The sequence below is a fragment of the Leptopilina heterotoma genome, unplaced genomic scaffold (genome assembly GCF_015476425.1).
Source record: "Leptopilina heterotoma isolate Lh14 unplaced genomic scaffold, ASM1547642v1 Lhet_191, whole genome shotgun sequence".
Lineage (NCBI taxonomy): Eukaryota > Metazoa > Arthropoda > Insecta > Hymenoptera > Figitidae > Leptopilina > Leptopilina heterotoma.
In genome coordinates, this window is record NW_025110910.1 from 1,122,977 (window position 1) to 1,134,578 (window position 11,602).

At 23.1% G+C, this 11,602-nt stretch overlaps 1 protein-coding gene across 2 annotated transcripts; it reads right to left on the reverse strand.

Moving 5' to 3' along the window:
* Positions 1-1,022: 1,022 nt before the first annotated feature.
* Positions 1,023-7,906, reverse strand: LOC122500909 (U-scoloptoxin(01)-Cw1a). 2 transcript variants are annotated; one of them, XM_043610068.1, is made up of 5 exons: positions 7,739-7,906; positions 7,479-7,550; positions 1,944-2,066; positions 1,559-1,660; positions 1,023-1,198 (listed from the first exon to the last, which is right to left on the reverse strand). In XM_043610068.1, exons 2-5 carry the CDS (start codon positions 7,548-7,550, stop codon positions 1,121-1,123), a joined length of 375 nt encoding a protein of 124 aa, XP_043466003.1. In that variant the 5' UTR covers positions 7,739-7,906; the 3' UTR covers positions 1,023-1,120. The 2 variants fall into 2 exon arrangements, with proteins under 2 accessions (XP_043466003.1, XP_043466005.1); XM_043610070.1 differs by having other exon boundaries at positions 7,703-7,906.
* Between the last annotated feature and the right edge of the window lie 3,696 nt (positions 7,907-11,602).

Below are 11,602 nucleotides of genomic sequence, written 5' to 3' on the forward strand. Positions count from 1 at the left end.
AAAATTTACGATTGGTCGATTAGAGGGTTAATTTTCTTTCGGCCTATAATACTTCAAGTGCTGCTAAAAACATGAACTACAATAATTACTTTTTATGATGACACTTGCAAAATAAATCTAATTTGCAAATGAAAAAAAAAATAAAGCAGTTAATAATTCAAGTTTTCACGAGACAGAACGGCGGACAGATGAATGTACGTAAACTGGCCATTCACTTTCTATTGCCCAATCATGCCAAGAAATTGCCGACTGCTGTCGAACCGACAATGATATCGTTCTTCTCGATTCGGTTATAATTTTCAATATCAAAGATAAATTGAATTTTAAAAAAAATTTTGCTTTATTATAAGAGTATTTATAATATATATTCTAATGCTTTATGTTTTAGTCGCTGTGTCACTAAAGTAAAATTCTTCGTTGTCGGTAAAACAGAAATCGTTCTGATCTACGTTTTCAGTTTGAATCGCTCCTGTTTAATATCTTTTCTCTATTTTTCTCTGTATATCAGCTTGTATTCTTTTTTTATATGAAGTTATATATTATTACTGCAATAATAATAATCAAAATTATTATTATTATTATTATTATTATTATTATTATTATTATTATTATTATTATTATTATTATTATTATTAATCAAAATTATTATTTTTATTATTATTATCATTAATATTTTAATATTATTATTATAGATTATTATAAGAAATTATAGATTATTTAAATAAAAAATTTCATAATATCTTTATTTATCAACACTGTGGTCCTTTTATATATTAAATTTACAAAATCTATTCTAATATTTACAGAATTTTTTTTTTCTTTTTTGGTAACGAACACATTATGTCAACTCTCTAAATTTGAATTAGTGACGAAATTTTTACTACCAATTCTCCTAAAATTTTGCACATAAACTAAAAAAATTTTTTTTATTCTTTTTTCTTTAAAAATTCGTTTTAGTTTATTAATAATTTTGACAAATTTTTGCCTAATTCAAATAGCAAACGATTTTTAAAATTGGACATTCTTAGAAATTTAGAGAGAAGACGTGTAAAAATTTTTTCATTTCAAGTGAAAAATTAAATAAAATTTGTGCATTCATATTCATCTATATTTTCATTTATTAAATGTAATTTCCTCGAGCGTCTCGATATAAATCTTCGTTGATGCTGTATAATCGAGGGGAATCGTTGCAGTCCACCTTAAAAGTAAAATAGAAAATTTGTGAGAAAACTGCTTTTTGAATTTGATGTTAGATTTTCAAAATTCAAAATGGCGGATCCAATATGGTGGAAAAAAATGTAAAAATTTCATATTCGATTTTCTAAAAACAAATTTTATTCAAATCTAATAAAGTTTTAAAAGTTTTTAAAAAAAAGTCGCCATATTGGATCCGCCATTTTGAATTTTGAAAACTTGACATCAAGTTCGTAATCAGTGACTTAAAAAAGTTTCAAACAAGATGGGACATTTATTTTATAGCTAAAAATTTATCAAAGTTAGTTAAAATAATTAAAAATAATTTTAAAAAATTATTTTTTGGTTCAATATCCAAGTATACCTTAAACCACCAATCACAGACTCGAGTCGTTTGACTGAAAACAGTACCATTCGGACAGAGAAAACTGAATTGCCTTCCTCCAGGCACACACCAATGCCACACCTGTTAAATAAAAATAATAATAATTAATAATAATTTATTCACTGAATAATAAAAATAATAATTATTAATAATAATTTATTTACTGAATAATAAAAATAATAATTATTAATAATAATTTATTTACTGAATAATAAAAGTAATGATTATTAATAATAATTTATTTACTAAATATTAAAAATAATAATTAATTAATGTATTTGCTACCAAGCCTTTAATAATAATTAAATGTTAAAAATAAAAAATAATTCAAAAACTGGTTATAATTTTGAAAAAAACGATTAACCTGACATCTGGCTTCAGGATCGGCATAATAACCAGGTAATTTTCCTCGGCAGGTAAAAGTCAGACCAAATGGTACAGAGTCGTATATTGGATAGTCTACTCCAGGCGTATAACCATCTACTTGCTGAAACATTAATTGCCATTCTTGTTAGTTTTTTTAAAAAAGTTTTTGTTTTTATAAAATTCAAAGCTTTTTGAAAAAAAATTAAGTCAACAAATTTTTAAATAACTGAATTCTTTCTACGAATTTTAATAGAATTTTTAAGAATAATAATTATACATTTTTCGAGAAAATCGATTATAATTGTGTTAAAAATTTGAATTGTGTTATTAATTTGAAATTATGCGATGAGTTTTATTATTTATGAAGATAATTGAATTCCTAAAAGCAATTTTATTATTTATCAAAATAATTGAGTCCCTGTAAAAAATTTTATTATTTAACAAAATAATTTAAATATTGTGAAGAAATTTATGAAAAATTTGTAAATAATTGAATTCCTGTGAAATTGTTATTATTTATGAAAATAATTGAATGTTTACGTAGAATTGTATCAACATTTTTTTAAGTAATTAAATTCTTTTAGAAAATTTTATTAAAATACTAAAAATAGAAAATCATCAAATTGAGGACAATTTTTGAAAATAATTGAAATTTTGCCGAAGAATTATTTTAAAATTTTTCAAAAATAATTGAATTTTGAAGAAGAATTTCATTATTCCTAATGATAATTAAAATTTGTACTTGAATTTTCAAAAATTTTCGAACAGAATTAAATTTCTGCAATCAATTTATTAAGATAATGTGAAATCTTAAAAACAAAATCTTCAAAATCTATGTGCTTGGTGGATTGTTCGCGCAAAGGAATCTGCCTCGTAATCTGAAACCAAGATACGGGTACATCTGGTACGACCTTACAGTAGTTGCTAACCTTGAAATACTCATCCCATGGGTCTTCCCTTTATATACGAGATTTGTCATTCTCCACCCTTCATTGATTTAAAATTTTAACGCGGAAGGAAATTGCAAATTTAAAATACTCCCGAATTGTCTTTCAATTCAATTATTCACTTTTAAATTTTTTTTAAAAAGATTTTGTCGAAAATTACTTTTTATTTAAAATGGGTATTAATGATTCTAAATTTTTTAAAAAATTTTAGTTCGCTTCACTATTAACTTAAAAGTTTCAAATTTCAACGAATTGATACCAAAAATGTAGATCAAATCAAAAATTGATCCGAATTTTTGGCATTAATTTGATCCACTTTACTATAAAAAATGTAGATCAAATCTAAAATTGATTCGAATTTTTGTCATCAATTTGATCCACTTTAGTATCAATTTGATACTTTCAAGAAAGAAATTTAATTCTTCTGAAAAATTTAAATTTACTTCTGAAAAAGTATTTTCGTTACAAAAGAGTTGAAAAATTATTTTTGACCCATAATTCCAAATAAGTGATCCCGAAATCATCTTGGAAGTCTGCATGATAATTAAAAGCATAAGAAAAAGAAAGCAACTGTATAATCGAAGTTTAGGGAAACGTTCAATTATTATCTAAGAACATTATTTGAACTCTCTGGAAATTTTGCAAGACGAGGAAAAGCGGTTCATGTGGTAAATTTGACTTATGAGAAAAAGATTTCCTTGTTCCTTTTTCGCAATAATGATTAAAAGGTACAAATAACAGTCGAAACAGGTTTCGTCATCACTTATTCTCTTTAAGTTCGAACTGAAGATTGACCGGAAATCGAGTACATTGTTTCATTTCAAACTGCGATGTACATCTTCTTCTTATTTTTCAATCTCCAAATAAAATCAAAATTTGAAAATTGGGAACAAAAGTGCTAAATTTTGTTCACAATTTTCAAATTTTGATTTTATTTGAAGATAAAAAAAAAAGTTAGTACTTTTGTTCACAATTTTCAAATTTTGATTTTATTTGTAGATAGAAAAAATTATCTTCTAGCATATGTGGTAATAAAAAAAATATTCAATTTTAATATAAATATTTACGAGCAAAAATCTTATTTTTTTGTTATTCACTATATTAACGGAAGAAAATGACAAAAGAATGAAGAAACAATAATCTCTTTATCAGAAAGGTGTTTTTTCTTCAACGAGAGAAGAAGAAAAAAAAATGCAATTTGGAGGCGTTTACTATGATTTCAATCAGTGTTCACGGTCATCGCTTTGATGAGAGAAAATAAATGCAAGTCCTGCGCCCATTGCGTGATAGGATTCTGTAACCTTCACACTCGACGAATTTAATTGTTTGGGCTTTTATTCGTAACATCCTCCCTTTCTTTGTTGAAACATTTTTTCTAAAGGGTCAACTGCAATTTAACAAAATGCTTCTATTATCTCATTTTTTCGAGTCATTTTTGTTTCAACTCTGGATTTATTCTATAGTCAAATATCATTTTCCAAAATTTTTTTGATACTTTTTTAGATTTCAGCCACTAAAAGCTACTATTTCTGTTTTTTTTTGTTGAGAATTTCCACTACTTTAAAAGTTTAAATTCGCTTATACTAGAAATCAAAAAAAAAATTTGCCAAAAGAATTCAATTATTTAAAAGAGAAATTCATAAAATTCATCCAAAATTCAATTATTTTTATAAATAATAAAATTTCCACAGAAATTCAATTAATTTAGAAGAGAATTTTCACAAAAATTTCAAAATTAAATTATTTCAGAAAAATCAATTATAACAAAATTTTTATACAATTCTTCACAATAATTCAATTACTTTCACTAATAATAACATTTTTCATGGAAATTCAATTTTTAAAAAATTTTTTGATGTATTTCTAAACAAGAATTCAATTATTTTCATGAATAATAATACTCAATTATTTTTAATACTATTTTAAATTAATTAATCGAAAAATTCAATTATTTTCACAAATAAAGTTTTCCACGCAAGAATTCAATTATTTAAAATAAAATTTTTATAATATTTATTATATTTCGAAAAAATTAATTATTTAAAACAATTATAATAGAATTATTGTCAAAAATATTAGTAAAAATCTTCCAGACAATTCAATTATTTTCGTAAAAAATAAAATTTGTTTTAAGAATTCAATTATTTAAGAAATTTTAATAATATTCTTCCCAAGAATTCAATTCTTTTCAAAAATAAAATTTTTACATGAATTAAATTATTTTAAAAAAATTTAATAAAATTCTTCGTCAGATTTCAATTATGTTCAAATTTTTTAATAAAATTTCTCGATGGAATTTAATTATTTTCAAAAAGTTTTTGAAAATTCTGAGAAATTCAATTATTTAAAAAAATTTTGAATAAAATTCATAATCTATTCGTAATTTTTTTTTTTATTTACTGAAAGAATTCAATTATTATTAAATTTTTTTAATAAAATTCTTCATAAAAATTCAATTTTAAGAAATACTCAATTATTTAATAAATTATTTATTTTTGTATTTTAAATAATTGAATTCTCGACAAATTTTCTAATAAAAATTTGGAGAAAAAAATGAATTTCACTTAAAATTTTAAAAAATAATCGAATATTAAAAGCATAACAGAGGGAATTTTTAGAAATAATTCAATTTTGAATACAATTTTAATGAAATTTTTTGAATTAATTAAATTATTTTTTTAGATTTTAATAAAATTCTTCCGAATAATTTAATTATTTACCTAAATAATTCTTCGAAAGAATTCAATTATTAAAGATAAGTACCAAAATTATACCCGAAAATTCAATTATATTTTGAGGCATTTTAATAAAATTCTTTCCAAAATTCAATTATTTTCGTAAATAACAATATTCATCACAAGAATTCAATTATTTTCAAAAAAATTTAATAAAATACCACACAGACATTCAATTATTGTGAAAAATTTAAATAGAATTCTTTGTAAAATTCAATTATTTTTAAAAACTTTTCTCAATTTAATGATTTTCAATACTATCTACTATTTTCATAAAATTTCCAAACAGATTTCAATTATTAAAAGAATTTTTTGTAGAAATCTTCGTAAGAATTCAATTATTATTATGAATAATAAAAATTTCTCTGTAATTTAATTATTTAAATTAGAATTTGCATAAAAATATTCGAAAGAAATCAATATTATTTAAAATTTTTTATAAAATTCTTCGCAAGAATTAAATTAAATTAAATTAATTAATTAATTAATTAATTAATTAAATTATTTTTATAAATATTTAAATTCTTTCATGAATAATAAAATTCGTTGCTGCAGGAATTTAATTTATTATCAGGATAAGAAAGAAGTAATTATATGTTTGATGAAAATTAGGAAAAAGTCAGGAAAATAAAAAATATAGAATGGAAATTTTGTACAATTTTTAACGTCCTTGCAATAATTTCCAAACACGTACCCAACAAAGTAGCAAATTAATTAGCCAGATAATGATGTGGGAGATGTAGCTCAATTCTCTCTCTCTCTCTTGTGTCATTACATATTATATTCTATAAAGCGTGAGAGTAGAGTGTGCGTTTTCATGCACCAAAATAATAACAAAAAAAAATAATATATTAAAATAATAATCAGTTTCACAAAGTAGTAGATATTTCATAAGTCAACAATTGTCTCAAAACTTATCAAAATATCAAAGCGTGCAGAGAACACGTAAGGTGTTACATCTTCCTTGCATAATTTTTATCCCAGTTCACTTTCGCATTGAAACTTTGAGACAAGACACCTTAAAATGCATTGTTTTATCTAATTCTTAATTAAGCACTCTCACAATTAAATTATTATTCAAAAGTGCTCAGGAATTAACGAAACTCTTATGAATATAAATGTGAAAGAATTTCCTTAATAAAGGATATATTATATACCATATATTATATATGTACAGGAAAATGGGAAATGTTTATTCAAAAATTGCAATTAAGTCGCGCTTAATATTTTTAGTTGGCCCTTGACAATAACAAAAAATGATTTTTACAAATTTTTGAAACATTTTTCTTATTTTGAAAATAAAACTTTGTTTTTAGGCTGAAAATGCAAAAAATTCTATTATTATTTAATTTTTTTATTTGGAAATTTATTTTCTTACTTTTCTAACCAATTTCAGACTGCAATTTTAATTATTTTAAAAATATTATATGAAAATCAATTTTTTCATTTAGAAATTTTTTTCTCGATTCAAAAGCAACAAAATTACGTATGGATTTCAAAATCCAGCAATTTTTAAGTAAAATAAAAATTCAAAAAGAGTTAAAATATTTTCTGACCGAATTTATTTTATGACCATTGAATTCCCTACAAAAAATTACGTTAAAAATAATTTTGTGGAATATTTATATTATTTTCTTGACATAGTTAATAAAATCTATTTACCCTTCCCTTAAAATTTAAAAATATAGGAAAATTGGAAGAAATTTTTGATTTTAGGTGTTTTAGTGGATTTTATTAATTTAAGGGGATAAAAAGGGGGAAAAAGAGAAAAACAGGGGATTAGATAAAAAATTTCATACAAATTATTTTCCAATAAATATAGTAAATAATATTTCTTAAAATATATCTTACCGCCATTGTCTGGTAGATTATCACTAATCCAAATAATATAAGGGCGCAGATTAACTGATATCGGGAAATCATCTGAAAGTGTCGATATTTTTTATTTTTTTATTCAAATAACAAAAAAATTTTTAAATTTTAAAAAATTTTTAAAAAATTTAAAAAAATAAAAAATTGTTACAAGAAATTAAGAAAAATTAAATTAACAAATAATTAATAGTAAAAGTAGTTACATTTTGGTAAAACACGGAAACAATTTAATCACGCACCTTATATTGAAAATTTTAAATCACCTTAGTACACAATTACGCCACGTGACATGCATTTATTCATTTATTATTTATTGAATGAAGAGAAAAGAGAACATGACACTTTTTTCTTCAGCAAACGTAGTAATTTTCACAAAAGAAATAAAATGACCCGCGATCAAAGAAGATTCACTGGTGCAAAGTGTTTGGAAGATGATACCAAGGTGGTGGTATATATGTCTCGATGAAGAAAAGAGGATTGAGAGAAGGGGTTCTTGAGAGCCCCTCTTTCTTGGGGCTCCCACACAATATATTGTAATGCCTGGCGGCTGTATCTTCTCTTCGGGTCTCTTCCATGAGGCGTTCGTGAGGATCAAAATCGGTTGTGCAATCGGGTGCTCTTACCGTGAAAACACTCGTAATAGTTTTTCTATGGTTAGCTTCATTCACAAGGAGGGCGAATTATATATATCGCGCTCTGAATTATGTACGTGAATTCATGATGAATGAAAATAAATTTTGAAATTTTAATCGATCTTCACTTGTGTTACAAAAATCATCGTAAAGAAATGGCTGCCTTTGTCGACCCTTGTTGCTTAATTTAATATTTTCTTCATTTAAACGTTTGCTTTCTTCAATGCGATATATAAGTCATTTAATTAAGATATTAAATTACTTATTTCGCAGTGAAGAAAGAAACACATCTTTTTGCAAATCAATCTTTCTTCAATGATAAATAAGTCATTAAATGTCTTATTTCTTCATATCAATATTTCTTCAATGTGAAATAAGTCATTAAATTACGTATTTCTTCTTATCAATCTTTCTTCAATACGAAATAAGTCATTAAATGACTTAATTCGCATTGAAGAAACAAATCTTTTTGCAAATTTATCTTTCTTCAGTGCGAAATAAGTCATTTAATGACTTATTTTACATTGAAGAAAGAAACAAATATTTTTGAAAATCAGTCTTTCTTCAATGCGAAATAAGGCATTAAATGACTTATTTCTTCTTATCGATCTTTCTTCAATGCGAAATAAGTCAATGAATGACTTATTTCTTCTTATCAATCTTTCTTCAATGCGAAATAAGTCATAAAATTACGTATTTCGCACTGAAGAAAGATGAATTTGCAAAAAGATTTGTTTCTTTAATGTGAAATAAGTCATTTACTGAATTATTTCGCATTGAAGAAAGATTGATAAGAAGAAATAAGTTATTTAATAATTTATTTCCTATTGAAGAAAGATTGATAAGAAGAAATGAGTCATTAAATGACTTATTTCGCACTGAAGAAAGATGGATTTACAGAAATATATGTTTTTTACGATAATTATATCATAAAAATGTTAATTTATCAAATTATTTTTAAAAAAATTGGTGAACACTATTTTTTTCCCGTCTCATGAAGGTTAAATAGAGCAAATGTCGAAAAAAATAAATCTCAGCTCGTCATTACCTAATGTGATAACTCTCACGAAATAAGAGTGTTAAGTAGTATATGACGTGTCTAAATAGGCATAAGAATTAATCGTATAGTTTCTTTTCTTTTCTCCTATTTTTGTTCCCTAGTTGTAATTATATATTGTTATTCGGTAACGTGCGAGAATTAATACAATGACAAACACTACGTTATACATTCCTTCAATGCGAGCATTAATGATGGAAAATTTATTTTTACTTTCTATAAAGCAAATATATGTTGAAAAGTACATATATTAATATTTTTTCGAACATGGGAATTATTTTTACACTTAATTCTGTGAATGTGCTAATAAATACATAACTATGCTATTTGGAAAATGTTTCATGCAGTATACGCTCATACAGCACTATTTCATATTATTTCAAAAATATAAAAAAAAATTAACTGAATGTTTTGAAATATTTTAATTCGAAGTAATTAAGATTTTATAAATTTAAAATGGTGAATCTGAGTCGGAGAAAAATTTTTAGTTTAGTATTTCGATTTTTGTTTTCACATTTTCATGCACGATGATATGGAATGGAAACAAATAAAACTTGAAATCAACAATTTGAAAATAAGCAATTTGTATATTTTTCCTCAAATTGGGGGAAAATTGTAATGTATACATCTTATATTCTACAATTGTACGTTATGTAGAATAAATACACACAGAAAAAAGTGAGTGTCATTTTAACACTGAATTCGGTGTTAAAAGTGTCTGCATCAAACTTTAGCTCGGAAGTGTTATTTTAACACCGAAAATAAGGTAAATTTTCTATTATAGAAAATTTATCCTCACTAAAATTACCCTACCAAAATTTACCCGCATCAAAAACAACACTCGCTTTTCTCTGTGCAAATAAAACTATGTTTGAGTTGTAAATGTGTATAGGAGTTTTAATACCACAAAAGTAGCCGCAGGTGTAAAACAGATTTCAACTAGATAGCTCGTCTGTTGGTTTTTCTATTCAGAATGAGCACCTGTGTGTTCTCATTCAACATGCTTATAATAAGGCTGAAAACACTTTATATTCCTTTTTGCATATATGTTTTTTATTTACCGTATTTCTAGAGCGTTGGCTTATAAATTTACGAATTTCACTTTTTCCCCCCGCACTAATAATTACAATTGCTGGAGAATTAGAAGAAGAAAGTACACCGTCGATTAGCAATCGATTGTACGACTGATTATAATTTATCATCTAGTAAAAATTCGTAAGGAATTAATTTAAGAAAAGATTTTCTTAATTAAAAAAAAAATTTAATTTTTCTGATTTAAAAATCATTATTATTAAAATTTTTAAAAATCAACTTTTGAAAAAATTTAATTGCAAATTTTGAAAAAAAATTGAATTTTAAAAAAAATGTAATGAAAAATCAATTATTTTTGAAAGATTTTGTCAAATATCAATTATTTTTAAACAATTTTACCAAAATTCAATTTTTCGCGAAAATTCAATTATTTTTAAAAGATTTTGTCAAATTTCAATTATTTTTTAACGATTTTACCAAAATTCAATACAATTTTAAAAAGAGTTTATTAAATTTCAATTATTTTTAAAGTATTTTACCAAAATTAAATTTTTCGCAAAAATTCGATTATTTTAAAAATATTTTGTCAAATTTTAATTATTATTAAAATATTTTACCAAAATTCAATATTCTTTTAAAAAGATTTTACCAAATTCAATTTTACGCAAAAATTCAATTATTTTTAAAAAAATTTATCAAATTTTAATTATTTTTAAAAGATTTGACTAATATTCAATTTTTCCCAAAAATTCAATTATTTTTAAAAGATTTTGTCAAATTTAAATTATTTTAAAACGATTTTACCAAAATTCAATATTGTTTTAAAAAGATTTTATCAATTTCAATTATTTTTAAAAGATTTTGTCACATTTCAATTATTTTCAAACGATTTTACCAAAATTCAATATTGTTTTAAAAAGATTTTATCAAATTTCAATTACTTTTAAGAGATTTTACAAAAATTCAATTTTTTGCAAAAATTCAATTATTTTTAAAAGATTTTGTCAAATTTCAATTATTTTTAAACAATTTCACCATAATTCAATATAGTTTTAAAAAGATTTTATTAAATTTCAATTATTTTTAAATTATATTTTACCAAAATTCAATTTTTCGCAAAAATTCGATTATTTTAAAAATATTTTGTCAAATTTCAATTATTTTTAAACGATTTTACCAAAATTCAATATTGTTTTAAAAAGATTTTATCAATTTTCTATTATTTTTAAAAGATTTTACAAAATTTCAATTTTTCGCAAAAATTTAATTATTTTTAAAAGATTTTGTCAAATTTCAATGATTTTTAAACAAATTTTCCAAAATTCAATTATTTTTAAAAGATTTGGTCAAATTTCAATTATTTTTAATCGATTTTACCAAAA